We start from the raw sequence: 17,366 nt of genomic DNA, 5'->3' as shown, positions 1-17,366 counted from the left end.
GAACCGTTCGCATTTGTTTGCTACTCCTTTTGCTGTGCATTACTTGGCCACCAGTGGGCAGAATAGTACACTCATGAACACAAACAAAGACGACTTTCACAGACATTAAGTGTAAATGTAGCATTTGTCGTTTTTCTTTAATTTTTTTTAACTGCATTTTCAAGTTGGATTGGTGAAAACTACTGAAAATTGGCAGATTAAATTTGACCAGTCTGACTGATCCTTTGACATTTACTCATCTAGAATAGTAAATGTTCTCATCCATTCTCTTTGGAGTAAGAAGCTGAAATGCTGAATTGTTTTAACCAATTTTAATTTTTCAAGTACAGTACATTCATAATGTCATCAATGGCGTTTTCCGTTGTGTTCACATTAAGCTAGCAGAGGCAAAGTTGTGTTGTTGTTTTGAATACACAACTTAAAATTGTCTTCGTTTTATGTTATGGTTGATGGTGAAATTCAATTGCGGGTGGCTTAAACAGCTTAAAGCTGGGGTGTCCAAACGTTTTTGTTTAAGGGCTACATACAGACAAATGTCAGAACTTTATAAATTATTCTAGTTACATTTATGAAATAAAACTAAAAATCATGCAAGCTAACAATTAAAATGCATATCCACTTTCTGCCAAAGGTTGATACTTAAGAATTTGGATCTTGACAAAAAGTGGATGACAACATTTTTGCTTGTAGTTCTTGTCCTGAAGCAAAATTGTGTTAATATACTCTCAAATAATTGCACAAGTCATAATATTTGTATATTTTGCATATGTGGAAAAGCTCCAGAGTACATAATTAACACAACCAAATTAAATCACCTAATTTGCAAGGTATTTAAAATGTTGTCTTCAGTTAAAGTTAAAATAAAGTTCTACAGTACACAAACCAATTTATTTATTCTTGACTAGCCTCATACTCCGTGTCAAATGTGTGCTTTATGTCAATGCTGCAGACCGCTGTAAAATGAATGGTGGGTTGTAATTGGCCCCTGGGCTGCAGTTTGGACACCCCTGGTTTAAAACCTCTTATTTCTGCTTATTGTGACTCTAGATGAGTTGAGTTCACTGCCACCACTAGGAAATTGTGTGAGTGGCTTACCATATAGTATATCCATACTGTCAAAAAAATGCACTTTTTACTGGATAGTTGACACATAAATGCTGGAACAGAATTCTAACCAGGAGACCTTTGTCAACACATAGGCACGATTTGCACTCTAGTGGCTAGGCCGCACATGCCCACTCGCATGCACAAAAACTTAATACGTGTAGATGCTGACAAAAACACCCCCCACCTCCCCCTTGGGTAGAGGTCCATCCAGCGCAGATGTAGCCCTGATTAATTGGGCGCAACACTGGGAAAAGGGTCTGGAAACTACCTGGCAATTTCCTGCAGTAGCCCCCCTACCACCACCTCACACACGCGCACTAACACGCACACGAACACACGCACACTTTTTTTTCTATCGTAGTGGGGACATGCCATTAACATAATGCATTTCCTAGCCATTAACCTTAACTATCACAACATATTGCCTAACCTTAACCCTTAGCGTAACCTCGAGTAAAATCCAATTCAAAGCTATACACTAAAAGCAAGTCTTGAACCTCAAAAAGAAGTCTGAACTTGTGGGGTCCACCATGGTCCCCATAAGCGCAAGAGGTCCCTACAAAGACAGTAAAACAGCCACCATGCTGCAAAAACCAAGGGTGCGCAAGCACGCACACACACACACACTCACACACACACACACGCAAACACACGCACGCACGCACACACGCACGCACGCATCTACCCTGAAACCCCCCTTCTCCTCCTCCTCGGCCTCTCCCCTCCTCCTCGCGTTTGGATCACGCAAGTCAGCAGGTGGGCTGCGGGGAGGAGTGTCTGCCGTGTGGCGTTGATATTCAGCTTGCGTCCAGCGTGCTGGGCGCCCTACATTGCAGGCGCTCCCTCTGGCAAAGCCTTGGCTCAGAGCTGGAAACGCTCAGAGACCAAATGGTGCAGGTAGACACACACAAACACCCACAAAGGAGTGGTCAACATCATCAGGAAAAAAAAAAAAACGAAAAAAAACAGCAAGCCGGAATAGAGACGTTCAAAGTGTTTGTAGCTCGCCCAATCTGCAAAGCGTGCGGATTACCCAACGGAGAACAGTGCAGCTTTTTAATGAAAGCACAGGAAGGGGGGAAGCAGCTGGTGGCATGTGTTTGAGCCGCGAGGATAAGACCCCGTGCGTTGGGTTCGCCAGCAAAAGCCCCCCCCCCACATACACACACGGACCCACCTCCACCTCCCTCACTCACCCCCCTCATCCCTCCCCCCTTGGAGAATGTACTCCTTTGTCCGTTCCGCGACTGCCCGTCCTGGAGTCGGGCCTGAGCTTGCGGGGGCCCGCTGGCTGGCCAGCGTCAGAACCGGAGCAAAACCGAGTTGAGCCCCTGACAGAGCTGGCCGCTGCGGCCGAAAAGTCCCCAGTCCCCGCCCCCGCCATGAGCTGGGAAAGGAAGAAAACAAAACGTGCGCAACAGAACTCTGTGGCTGGGCAGCACCAGGGACAAGCATGGACAACACAACAAAGTCCTCGCAGCCCCTTACAACTCATTTCCAATAAGCATTTCAGTTTGCTATGATATGTGTTGCTTCCACCGAAAAATACATCAAAATCATACCCAATGACTTCCTGGTATGTACCCAACATGGGCGAATTTACCCTTAGTCAAAATCAAGCAAAAGTGCATGGGGCCTAGGGATGTGCAGAATGATTTGAGTATCGATAGAATCAATTTTGTATTGATGCCAACCCATTAATACAGATCATTCACATTCATCCATCTATTTATTTATTTAATTATGATGCGCTTTCCCAAAAGGAGGCTTATGTCAGGATATTAGTTTTGAATGAACAAAAATTTGACAAAAATATGAATTTTCAACAGAAAAAACAACCTCCTTGGGGTCTCAAAGTTCATTTCACATAAACCAAAAGTTTGAATTTCAATCAAAGTGTATGAAAAAAGGGAATAGTAGATTATGCATATCATTGAAAGATAAATATGGTAAAACTTTAATAGTGTTGTTCTCAAAACTAGTTATTTCAACTTGGCAGCATTCAATTTGCTGTAACTTTGTCCAGTTTTGATCTACCTTCATTGGTATTCTACATTGTCTTACAGGGAATTAGGTGACACATTAGAATGCATAAAACTCTCATTTTTCAATTTCAGAGACATAAGCCTGATTTTGTGGAAACGAATCACATCTATTTATTTATTTATTTATTTATTTATTTATTTTAGTTCCTCATGGGTCCCGCAAACAATCCCTTTTTAGTGCATGTGTCAAACTTGCCGGCCGCAATAGTTTGTATTTTCAGTATTGTTTAATAATATTTTAAGCACAATCTATGACTTTTGCATATTTTTAATTCCAGTTTCAGGTCTAGCTGCGTTTTAAATCCTGCTTTGGCGCCAGTCTCCATGTCTGCTCGCCTATAACATATTTCTTATTTAGTTTTTTTTTTTTTTTTTAGTTCATGATAATTGTAGAGCTTTGATATTATTATGACATGATTTTAAACAACAAGAATGTTTTATTTAATAGGAAAATTAATTTAAATTCTACCATATTTTATTAACCTAAAAGTAATTAGTAGAGAAATAAGTATGAGCGATACTAGCAACAATATTATTTGGTATTGATCAATGTCAAAATTTCAAATATTGCACAGCTATAGATTTTAGTTTGTTCGTTAGTTTTAGGTATTATTTCAGTCACTCTTACATGCTTAAAATACTTTTCAATACCTAATATGTCATGACAGTTTTGAGCGCTCCCCTTTCCCTTCTCATTCAATGGACACTTTACTCTACAGAACTATATTTGAGTAAAAATTGCACTTTTACATTTTACATTTTCTCTGAATAATTTATTATATTCCATGTGTAAATTTTACATTCTTTAGATTTGGACCAAATATCGTCTTTGTAAAACATGCTCTATGAAATTTGTAAGTGTAGGTAAAAATCCCAGAAAAACAAAGAAAAACATACAATGAAGAACACTTTGTTTTTTTAACTAAAGCTATCAAAAATGTCAACGATTTGCCACGGTGACACAAATGAGCATGGCCGGAAACTGTACAATAGAACTGCTCTAAGTGTCAGCCGAGTAAGATGCAATTAGCTACACGAGTGGCGTTTGTCATTACAACAATGTGAGTGTTAAAGTGGTCAAAACGACAAAGTATATTTGAATGCTAACTAATGGGTGACCATTTATGGTAAAAGCAATTGAGTGAATTCACTTGTTAGATAATAACGCACAAGAACCTTTTGAAAGGGAAAGTTAAATCAAACTATTGTTTTTCGGCAGCCAAACTCTGCTTAAAATTGTGTTAGTAAAATATGATTTAAACAACAAATTTCAGTTAGTTTTATCCATCTCAGGAGGTGGCCATTTTGCCACTGAAAGTGACAGCATACTTGCTCAGGGCTATGACCAATCACAGCTCATCTTGTGAATGTCACATGACCAGAAAAACAAGGGAATCAAAATTGGTCATGAATTGAACGCTGAGTGACTGATTTTTATAAGTGGATTTCACTGCTTGATTTATACTAAAACAAACAATATTCATCAAAATGTCATGTTTAGAGGGCATGTACCATTTACTTTCAAAAATATATATATATATATATTTTTTTACTTGACTCCCCCTTTAATAATGTTCTCTCCACTTACGGTAAAAGCACTGTAAGCACTTCTAAAACAAACTCACACCAAAAGGCCGTTTATACTCTAAATCAAAAGGTATCGAAACTATGGCCTGAGGGCCATTGATGGCCCATCATCTATTTTGAAGCAGCCCACACAATATCCTAAAAATAAAATGTGCTACTAATAGGTTTAATTTACAAGCTGTGGCACTTTTGTGAAAACACAAATATGCAACTAAACTAATAACATTTGTTTTCATAACACAGTAGTGACTGAAAAATAATTTTCGGTCAAAATGATTTTTACAAGCATCTTTGTGTAAAGGTACAAAATGTGAAAGCATCACATGAATGATTGCAAAGTAACTGCTTAAAAAATGGTGGGCTGAGAAAAGAGTTCTCCTCTTAGTTTTGAATTCAGAGATGAAATTTAGATGCTGCTCAGAGCAAGGAGCTGATATTTTCTGATCTTGTCAAATTCCAAACTATTTGCCTTCTAGAAAGAAATGTAGGTATCAGTTTGTCAAAAAAAATCACACTAATAAACCATATATTTTTTTAAACTAATTGCAAATGAAATGACTGATGGTGTGCTTGATAAAACAAAACAAAAAAGTGAAGAAACAAAATGTTAGAGTCTTCAATGCCACGCAAACTTTGAACATGAGAATTATGAGGCAGACATGCTAATCACTAATCCACAATGTTCCCTACTTGTAAATTTTAATTCAGTAAACCCGTACTCTAATGAGGAAGGGTGGTATAGAACTTGCAGGATGATTGCGTCTGCACCAAACAAGATGATGAGTTTCCCAGCTAAATCACCTTTCTTAACCATCAAATTGCTATAGCGCTAATCTATGCTAACGTGTCACCCAATTCATAGCCACCACAATAAACGGCAATATTAACTTAACTTTGCATGAATGATACTTTTGGCATTGCTTCAGCATTTTCCTGTTTGTTGTTAAATTTGGACCTTTCAAGATCCTCCAACGAAATCTTCTATATTTAGTACAAAACTACAATGTCAAATCAAAACGCATTACTCACCAAATTTTTCATTGGATCCAGTACGTGCCAACCATGTGTACTGTATTGCCAAAATGTTTTCAATCTGACAAGGGAAGCAGCTGCCGTGCATGCTTAATGACTTTCTTTACAAAGTGACACTGCCAACTACTGGCCTGGCATGTATAATGCAGCATTCTCAGTCACTGTCACAGGAAGCGCCGCCTTTTCATTCCAGCGCCACCTTGACTCAACAGATTAACCTTTAATTCAAGTCAAGAAAGCAGGCTGGACGGTTTGAGCGTAAACACGCTCAGCGCCATCCTACCTCAGCAACAAAAATCCAAAGCACAGTATCATCGTCGTACACCATCATATTATTTGTTTGAATTGCTTCCAAGGGCTCCTGCGGCTGATAGCACCGAGAGTGAATGCCTAACATGATTTTATAGCAAAAATCAATGCCACTCTTGTTAACCTTTTTTATTGTCAGTGAACTCTTATTAAACCGACAGCGAGCTGTGATGATACTTTAAGTTCCCGTGTACAGGGAGGGATTGTGTTCAGTAATACAAATTATCCAGGCAGCTGTTTATAAACTTACACAATCCCAAAGACATTTTCTTACAAGTCTAGACATTCAATTCTAGGTCCTTTTATATATTTTTTTAAAGAAGGCCGCTTTTTAGGATTGTCTAAAAAAGAATGGTACCTCTGGTAAGTACTAGCGTAAATAATTCCCTCAAGGTAATTCAGTATTAAGGTAACAAAGAACTTTACATAGTTAAAAATTGAGCTAATCAATTACATAAAGTAATTAAATGCTAAAATAATCACTAATTTTATGTATTGAAGCACTCAAGTAATGGATTACTTTTGGTAACAAAGTTCTAAAGTAATTCATTACTTTGGGTATTCAACCACAATAGTAATGATGTAATTAAGTCATCAAGTAATTAATTACTTTATTTACTAAAGTACTAAGTGAATAATTACTTTAGTACATGATGAATTTCTTTATGTAATAAAGGACTAATTTATTAATTACTTTAGAACATGATTAATTACTCAATACTTTAGTATATAATGTAATCAATTACTTTACCACTTAATTACATAAGGTGATTACTGTGTGTACTAGAGTATGTAATGTACAAAAATAAATAATTGATTTAGTACTTAAAAAGTAAACTGTGATAATGAAGTAATTGATTACATTAGTAACTTAGCTCACTTAGTAGCAGCAATTTTTTAGACGTCCTTACAGCCAAACAAATTGAAAAGAAATGCAAATTATTTTAGTATCTAGGACTGAATGTCTGGGCTCACGATAAAATGCAAAAAAAAAAAAATGGAATGAGTTAAAAACATGTCATCTGTACTAACTTCTGCAAAGTTTTATGATCAGGGACATCCAACAAAGGTTTCTCCCTCCGCCAATATTATAACACTGAATTGTGATTGACCATGCCAGGGATGGATTCATTTCAAAGCATGTTCACTGTGCACCAAATGAAGTAGCTGTTGCTCTAAGTGTTTGTGTCAGTGGACAGGGCGCTGGAGTAATTGAGTTCCTAAAACTGGTTAAAATACTAGTCATGCCATCACTGATAATTCCACAAGTCCAAACACGTGTTTAAATATTCATCATTCCCATGTTGCACTAGAGGGCCAATTTGGGCTTTTTCATTTTATAGAAGTCCAGCCGCTTTCAAGTGGTGTCGGCTTGATTATCTTTCACGAATGGCTCATTTTGTGATTAAGAACGTGACATTTGAATCGCTGAATTGAAAAAAAATCAAAAGGCAATAATGTTGCCTTGATTTAGGACCCTATTAAGTGAAAATCTTTCTTCAGAATCTGACTCAACAGAGACATGTTTTGAAAACCCGGCCTAATTTGAACGATTTGAAAAAAAAATTATAAAAAGAGGCTTCAGGATGAATCAAAATGAAAAATTATGCTCAAAATTAGGGATGTTTGAGACCACTTTTTTCAGACCGATACCAATATGAGTACTCAACTCTTGAGTACAGATACCAAGTACTTTTTGGGGGGGGGATTTTTTGATATGCAAAATTTCCCCCCAATAAACTGGAAAAATCTTTTTTTTTTAAAGAAAGACCTACTTCACTGTTCCAAACTAGCAATTTCTAAAAAATAAATAAATACATTCTTCTAATGCATCTTCTATATCTTTTTTTTTTTTTTTAAATATGCATTCCTGTCTTTATTGACGCATCTCTGTCACTTTTGGACAGGGCTCAGTTTGTTAAATGAATGAAAGAATATTTAATTCTTTTTGTTCACATTATATAAACAATATACATTATGCGTATATATATATATATATATATATATATATATATATATATATATATATATATATATATATATATATATATATATATATATATATATATATATATATATATATATATATATATATATATATATATATATATATATATATATATATATATATATATATATATATATATATATATATATATATATATATATATATATATATATATATATATATATATATATATATATATATATATATATATATATATATAATATTGACCAAATTGGCCTTTCATAATAATAATAATAATAAACATGGTAGCTTGAAACTGTGAAACAACATTTTAAATATTTAACTGAAAAACAAAACAAAACAAACAATTGAAGTAAAGTCTGAAAGGTGACTAAAAATGGCTACAGATTGAAAGGTCATTCCAGTGGGAAACCGTTTATGATTCCACGTCAAGGTCTTAACTCGGCTGAGTGATTCGGTTATTGAATGAACATTTGCTGCCAATGTGTTAAAGACAACAACTGTATTTGTGCGCGCTGTGTTTGTGTGAATGAGTTTTGTATTCATCTCTCCTTAGCGGGCCGAGCCCATCAAGGCAATTTATAGTGACTTGAAGGCATCTCGTCTTCCCTCTCGCCTCCTCCCACCCGTGATGAAGCACACTTGGCCAGCACCTCCCAGGCAGCCTCGACAGTCATGTGCCTTTGTCGTCTATTCCTGGCAACCTCACATGTTTGATTGGTCACACTTCTGTGTTGTGTGTGTGTGTGTGTGTGTGTGTGTGTGTGTGTGTGTGTGTGTGTGTGTGTGTGAGTGGTAGAGGGGGGCTCTGCATGTCCTGTGACTCAGGTGCTGAGGGTGCCCCCTGGAGACAAGGGAAGTCATTACCGGTCCCACATGACGATGACGACCATGATGATGATGATGGACAACTCCCCCACCCCCTCCCTCCCATGGTTCTTTGGGTTCTTTGGCTCCCTGGAAGAGTATTGAATTGTCCCCGGTGCACATCAGAGCGTGGCAGGCAACCGCATCCACCACGCATGGCAACACCGGCCCATCGCCTAGCAACGCACGTCCTCTGCCCCAGGAGGAATTCGGTGGTCTCTGCTGTAGTCACACCATGCATTTCCTGGAGGGAAATCGGCCCCCCACCCATCTCCCCAATCTCTCTCCGACGCCGGCGCTCTACCTCAGCTACATTCCAGCTGGCTTAGCTGTTTTTGGAAGCAACCTTTACGAACGTGTGCAGATTTCAACTCAAGTAAAGCGAGGGGGAGAAAAAGTCAATGTGATTCTTAGAAAGGGAAGTAATGTTGAAATGCGTTTTTGCCATGAACTCATCTGACCCTTTTTTTTTTAATGTCAAGCTCAGAAGTCACCCCCCCCCCCCACATAGCAAGCCTTTAACGAGCCTTTGTGCGAGAGCAGTACGTCATCGCCATCGCCTCTGCGTGCAACTGCGTGTTTGTTCCTTGTCCGCTTTGCTCGCCCGCAAACGCCTGTTCCCACAGTATTCCCATGACTCCCTCCTGCCCCCCCTCCAATCGCTCTCCTCCTTCCCCCCCTCAGGGCCCAGACTTCACCAAAAGGCAGAGCTGCGTTGGCGAGCGGCAAGCTGCTTTAGCCCACCTTCCTCACATCTGAGAACCTCTGTGAAATCCTAATCCCCAGAGCAGGGTGAAACGCAGGCCCAGCTTGCCTGACCTCTCTGGTTGCCATGGATACAGCGCACTATAAATAAAACAGAGGGGCTTTTTTTTCAAGCAGTTTGGCAGGGCTGCGTGGCCTGCACGCTGGTGGGGTTTATTTTCTCTCTCCCTCGCTTTCTCTGCCGCTCTCTTGTTCCCGATCGGTCCGTTCTCATTCTACACCTCCTTTCACTTCTCCTCTTCGTCAGCGAGTGTCCGTCTTCCTTTTCCCCGCCTTCTTATCAGAACCCATTCAAGGCTTTAACTCAGCCTCTCAAAGCATAACACCTGCCTGAGGACGCCGTACCCATCTTCTGTAGGCCTAACTGGTTAGCAGTTGACACCAGTGACCGCACTTACAACTTTTCCCACTAAACGTATAACTAAGAGAATTGCACATGTGATGTTGACACATAATGGAATATTACATTGACCAGCTAACCCTTAGAATCAGTCGTTCGGCATTACAATCCTGAAATTTCAACATATGGTGGAGCAACACATGTAGACAGAAAATCACACAATACTTACAGGCATATATTCTTTATCCTCTTCAAAAAGTAATCTACAGTAATCTATTGAGTCGTAGTTGCTGTGAAACTTTTTTTTGACTGAAAAACGCCATTATATTGCCCCCTGGTGGCCAAGGCAAGTACAAGAGAAAGAGAAATACAATGAATTGATTTAAACTGCGATACAAGTAAGGATCAATTTGATATTTGCTAGTTTGTCAGTTATTTAGTCAATCTATAAATCTGATTGAAAATGTTTTAATTTTGATCTCAATATTTAAAATTGGGACATTACACAGAAATAAAGGAAAATAACAAAATACAAACTGTGATTCAATGTCTGGCTGTCTCCATAAAATTGGCAAAAATGCTAATCATTGCTTAGCAAAAAAGAATTGCCATGATTAGATGTTTCTTATTTTTGGAAGGTTAATGGCAATTTTTGGAACATACAATGATATTTTTTATTTTGGGGCTTTTATGTTTGTCTTACTTGTTTGCACATCTGGTGGAGTGTTTTGTAACAGTATCAATAAAAATACCAAATGTGGCTGTCGATATGATTGATTTGATGCCAAACAACTACAATAGGTTTTATGGTAAACTGTGGCTTTAAAAAAATAGTGGTCAGAGGCTGAATTTCCTATATTTATATTTCACAATTTAATAATCACTTCATCGTCAATGTAATGCTTGTCCCTCAAAACTGAAGCATTATATCATATACAAACTGTTTACTTTTTCATTTGATGTAGTAATTATGTAATTACATAAAATTTATTTACAGTACAAAATTAAAAGGGTTTGTTTAAAAAAAAAACATCTCTTGCGGGGAAGGATCATTTGTTTTGAGGGACAAACGTGCTCATGGAAAAGAACACATATCTCAAGGCACCATTGCAAATGTTGAAAAAGAGGCCGAAAAACAAAAGCTAGTTTTTTTTTCTCAGTGGCAGCGAGGAACTAATTTGATGACGGCCTTGGGAGGTTGATGGGAGCGGAAAGTGCGTGGGGGGGAAAGGAGCTTTGAAGGGGCTGCGTGGTTTGACCGTCTCGCTGCCGCGCAAACATGCTTGACACTTCATTCCTTTCCAGTTTAACGCAGGGCCGAGAGCAGAATGTTAACCCTCCGCCTGCCTTTTAATGGGCCCCACCCGCTGGTCGTACCACTTCCTGCTTTTCCAGCTGTTCATGTCAGAAGAAGACGAAGCGGTCCGAAGGAACAGGGGAGATGCTGTCACAGGGTCGAAAGGCTTCTGACAACATGTCAGAGCAAATATAGCAATTTTAAGGACCTCCACATAGCAAATCAGCCAATCCATTTTGACCATGAACAAAATATTACATTTGTTTAGATATAGCAGTATTTCACGACCTTTACTAAGCCAGTGCTACTCAATTATTTACTTTGGAAAGTGCCCCACCCATCATTAACTAAAGAAAAATGTTCAACAAATGTTAACTTGTCATTTTTATCATGGGCTGCATTGTCGTTACAGTTGCTGTCAGAGGGCCGTTATGACTGAGAAGTCAAGTAAATTTAAAGTAGATCGTCACCCATTTACACATTTTGAAATCAGAGGCTGTTGAAAACTGTTCACAAGGGGTATTGATAATTTTTTTTTAAATTGTAAAGGTGGATGTTATTGTATTTTAGCCAGGAACTGCATGTCATAATTAGCATTTGTCCGGCCACATGACATGATGTGGTGGGCCAGATGTAGCCCCTATACCTAGAATTTAACACCAATGTTCTAATTGATTCAAGGGGTATTGATAACAATATATATATATATATATATATATATATATATATATATATATATATATATATATATATATATATATATATATATATATATATATATACTGTTTATAAAGGTTGAAGATAACTTGAAAATTTCATATTTAGCTAAAATCTTCAAGTCATAATTAGCATTTGCCTGTTTAGTCTAAAACAGATAAAAAGAATAACTTAAAGAAAATCCAAAGTCCCTGAGATAAAAAAAAAGTCACCTCTTATTCAAAATTGAAAACATTTTTGACCAACTGAACCGTTTGATGCTGACAAAATATTATATCAATACAATTATAATAAATGCAAATTGATCTGGAACTTTAACACAGGAACACTAACATCTTAACATTGGGAAACATTGTGCTGATTGTAACATTAATCATTAATGTGATTTTGGAAAAAATACTGACAGCAATTAAAAGATGACATACTTTGACATTAAGACTACCACCCATTGCCATCTGGTGCCGTGGATGTGCATATACATTTCACAAAGCTTGTTGCTGGGGGTCATATGTTCCATGGCATTGCATCGCACACCCCACATGTTTGAGAAAGACTGTATTAAACCAAGGCCTATGTGTGAGTTTAGAAGTGAGACATGACTTATTTGACTTAATCCCCCTTTTAATACCACAAACATGGCGCAATTATAGAAACAATCAATACTATTTAAAAAAAAACAACTAAAAGACCTGTAAAACAGTAGGCAACTGTGCCACATACATCATCTCGAGCAAGTGAGACTCAATATTTATGTAATTACATGCCAAAAAGAATAAATAAATTATAACAAGTTTGCTCTGAACAATCAGTAGAAGGAATAATGCTTAAGCCCCATGCGAACAAATGTGAAATATACTGATTTCAAAATGGCAGCCTGGAAGAAACCACTGAGCAGCCTGGTGTAGAAGCCGGAATAGTTTAAGTTGCAGTCTGGCCCATCGGGAATGTCCCCGATTGTCCAGATCACTCACTCCGGGTCAGATCCCATTGCTAATATAGGCAGACTGTATTGATGTATACATTTTCAACAGTAAAAAAAAAAATGTTATTTTGGCACGTACAGAATACTGTAGGTGACCTAGAGCGTAGGTTCCCAACCACCGGTCCGCAGCCCAGTACTGGTCCGTGGATCAGGGCCGCACCTGAAATGATGAACTATTTATATCTTATTTATGAAAAATAAAGATATTTTATTTTGAAAAAACGTTTATGTCAAAAACTGGATGGCTTTTCTAGGATTCGTTTCGGTCACTTGAGCAAAATTTCTCTTGTGAATAATATAAATTAGTAAAAAATAACAAAAAACAGACATCTTTGGGAAGGGGTATAGGCCAAGCCAAGAGACAGGTGACGAGCCCACAACATCTGACAAAAATTAAGCCTTTTCAAACAATCAATACCAGGAGTCCTACTTCAAATAATGATTGAAACAAGGACTTCGAGTGCTACTTTGTAGCCGAAAAGGACCCACAAATTGACTAATTTTTGTTACCGAACCAGACAGCATCAAACGTATGTTCATGACTCTCGACATCTCATCTGTGAAGAGAAACAAGCTGTGGGCTTCCATTAGTACTATTAGTATGTTAATAGTGAGTGCATATTTTATGTGTATTTATATTCAACATTTAACCCTCAATGGACCCCTAACCTACAGTACGTACATTTTCCAGATGGGCCCAATGCGCTGGCCATTATTGGGGTATCATCAATGTGACAGGTCCACCTTTGCTGGGTTCGACATTTTGAAGCAACGTGACAAATCAGAGTAACTGTCACCATGATTTGAAAATTTGGCCGTCACATGCCAGACTGAGGCCTAAGCCACATTTCCTCTATGAACGACACGACACCCTGGCACCCGCCAACATTTCATAACGTTGCCGGGGAGACGGGGGTCACATGAGCGGGCCGACCCTCACGTCGGGCGACATTCCCGGGGATTAGAGTCACGATGCCGCCTGCGTAAATGTGAGACGCCGCCCTTGGCAGGAAACGAATACAGCTCAACCTAATGGGGCCAGGGATGCGAACGGTTGGGAAGTCGGGGCAAAACACATCTTGCATTAGTATGTGCGAGCGTGGGCGCACTGCGAACGTGTGTGGACGCGGCCTTGGTGAGCATGGAGTTAACGCAGGCGGGGCTGCGGCCCTCCTCCTGCCCCTCAGCCAGATTAATCATGCAGGAGAGACACAGCAGGGCCCCCGTTCGTTCCGCCTCGGGGTGAAGCTGTGCCCGCATGCTCTCCGTATCACATGGCCCTTGCCCCCAGGGGTGGGATAGAGGGGTGAGGGAGGGGGGGAGCTATTGACGGCGTACTGGAACGCCACAGCACGCAGCGAGGCTTTTATTTCTCTTTTTTCTCCCCTCTCCCATCATCCCTTGCTTTCTTCCCTTCCTTTCGTTCGCCCATCTGTGAGCATGGAAAAAAAAAAGAAACAGACGTTCGTTTCCCCTGCAAGGAGACAACAACGTCCTTTTCTTTCTTTTTTTTTTTTAAATCTCCCTACGGAGGGCCTTGATGACAGCAGCGGCCTGGCTCGGTGCACGATGAAGAGGGCTAGTGTGTCAGGGAGAGCTGGCGAGGGACCGGCCACAGATATCTCCTGGAAACGAGTCCACGATGTCTCCGCACGACAGAGAACAGCCGCGGCCATTGTTTGGCTTTTTGGGGCGACAGACGCGGCGGCTCGCGTGCTAGAGCACTTTTCCAATTTGCTGCGTGACTGTGGAGGAACATCTTGTGTGCTGCTCCAAAACGAGCCATGCTTTGACTCTATTGGTTGGACTTCCGTTGGCAATGAACCTTCCTGATATGATGTGCGTCAAACTGACCCATTTGAAAGTTCATGTCGAGTGTGGTTTTTATTTGGTCCACGTCTTCCGCTTGACTTATTATGAATGCGTAATCAACAAATCCATGAAAAATGGCTTTTGTACGCATTTTTGTGAATGCATTTTTGTTCCAATTCCTTTCGAAAGCAACTTTTTTTATATCTTAAGTTTTTGAAACTTCTGATTACACACGACCGCAAGTCACATTGACCCAGGATGTTATTACTATTGCAGAGACATTGGGTATAAATTAGGCAATTAAGCATTGAATGAGTTTCCAAACAAAAAAAAACTGAATTTTTGATACTCTTGAATAATTAAACATGCCTCCCAGTCATATTGACCCAGAGACATAATTGCTGTTCCTGAGAAATGAACATTACGCATTGGTTAAAACAGTTTTGATTCAGATTATACGTTTCAGAGACATTTGGGACTAAACACACTAAGTATATACTAAGTCACCCACTAAGTGACCCAGGGACATCTTTGCTGTTCATTATAAACAAACATAGCATGTGGGTTAAGGGCTGGATTATTTTTAACTACATCTCAAAATGCACATTTTCAAATACATCAATTTTGACCTTTTATCCAATTAGGAGAGGTTATTAATCAATAACCTCTTAGCTGTGATTTGAAACACAAAGATTGATACATTTTACATGACTCACATAGACACAAATTCTCTATGACTCATGGTGACCTGACACACTGGTTTACGCTGATTTACAATAATGATATTTGCAGCAGACTAGAACTAGAAATACCTGCTTCCGTGTCTAAGAATTATGGGAAATGTAATCAAAATGAACATCAGTTGAGCATTTCTGGCAGCATGTTTCCAATGTTTTACCAAAAGGGAAGTTGTACTAATCTATTTTCAGTTTTATGAGCCAAATTGACTCAGGGTGCATTCAATGAATGCTTACACAGTAGCCAATCTCTTCATTTATAGAAATACTCATTCAATGCACCACATAACAATGATTAGTGTGTAAGCACAATGTAGGGGTATGTGGAAACATGTTATTGTTTATTTGATGAACCAAAATAAGAACGGTGATACAAATTTTACTACATTGATCCCAAGCAAAGTGTTGCACCGCCGTTCGGCTGCCATCCACGATTACATTTAGCATTAGCTAAAGTAATAAGATAGCTACTGGCCACAAGATTGACCAGCAAAAAAATAAAATAAAAATCCTCGTGAGAATTTATTGCATAACGTATTTCATTCTCAGTGAAATCGTAATGTCCCGATTTAAAATTTAGAAAATCTAGTCACCCTAACCATGAGTGGGGCCTCAATTTTCTAACATTAGTCGCTAGGATGATTAGCACACATTTGCAAGCAAGACCACAGCTCTGACACAGCATGAATGTGTAAATTCAATTACATTTTACACTGATCCTGTACAAGCATCCAGGTCATTAAGTATGAGTTCAGAGAAACGCTGCGCCATGGAATTATGACGTAGTATTCGAACATACATGCATTATTTATGTGAAACTGGACGTAAATACACCATAGAGGAAATTAGTTGCAGACTATAAGCCTGGTTATCTTATCCGAACATATTGTAGTCATGCTCAGATATCACAACTGGCTCCAAACGTTGCTTTTGCATCCAGGATCGTTTTAAGTAATGCTTACTCTCATTAGGGTCACAGCTGAGCTTGATGAAGCCAATCCCAACTGACTTTGAGCAGATGGGGTACACTTTGGATTGCTCACCAGTCAATCACAAGGCTCACAGACAACTACTCACACTCGCGGAGAATTCATTGAGTCTTCAGCAAACTAAAAAAGAACATGTTTTTTTTAATGTGGGAGGAATCCAAAGTACCTGGAGAAATCCCACGCAAGCACGGGGAGAATATGCAAACTCGACAAAGGAACTCCTGAACTGCTTCACGGGGAGAATGCAGATGTGCCAAACACTAAGTGCCAGATTTATAATCAATCTAATAAACATCTCTTTGGTTGACTTGCCCTAAATCAGGTGTGTTCAAATTTTTTCCTTTGGGGGCCTCATTCAGAAAAATAGAAGGATGAAAGGGCCATGTTAATTGATTGAATTTTTTTTTTTTTAACTTTAACTTAACTCATTCGATACAAGAAAGATTATCACGTTGTTTAAGCGTTAAGACATTCAATCCCAGGTACATACATATTTATGTTTTTACCATTTTTCCAACTGTCAGGCTAAAGAAGGCGTCTAAATATATCTGGTACTAACCTAGGCAATTAAATGCTAAAGTCTTACCTTAAGAATGACCTAATAGGACAATGAAACTCTTGAAGGTCATCAATGACTTTAGTACTTATACACCTAACGTAATTGATTAATCATTGCAGTTTTAGTAGTCACCAAAAGTACGCGAATAAACTATTATTTAATTATCTATCTAAAGTAGCACTAGTTTGGGGTCATGCAAAGTGCTTCCTGTGTCATTTAATTCAACCCACT

The 17,366-nt window shown here is 38.8% G+C and overlaps 1 protein-coding gene across 2 annotated transcripts in view; it reads right to left on the bottom strand.

Moving 5' to 3' along the window:
• The window catches only part of LOC148408923 (uncharacterized), a 75,382-nt gene extending 69,520 nt beyond the window's left edge, over positions 1-5,862 (bottom strand). Inside the window, exon 1 of one of the 2 annotated variants that reach the window (XR_015868539.1) lies at positions 5,769-5,862. Coding sequence is in view for 1 of the 2 variants with exons in the window: in XM_088440296.1 (XP_088296422.1) it covers positions 5,769-5,780 (12 nt within the window). In the remaining variant the exon portion in view is untranslated. The remainder of the gene's footprint in view (positions 1-5,768) is intronic. The other variant, XM_088440296.1, reaches the window with a different exon arrangement.
• Between the last annotated feature and the right edge of the window lie 11,504 nt (positions 5,863-17,366).

This window comes from Hippichthys cyanospilos, chromosome 18, assembly GCF_059441005.1.
Source record: "Hippichthys cyanospilos isolate Australia breed blue-spotted pipefish chromosome 18, RoL_Hcya_1.0, whole genome shotgun sequence".
Classification (NCBI taxonomy): Eukaryota; Metazoa; Chordata; class Actinopteri; order Syngnathiformes; family Syngnathidae; genus Hippichthys; species Hippichthys cyanospilos.
This window is presented reverse-complemented; position numbering and strand designations above follow the sequence as displayed.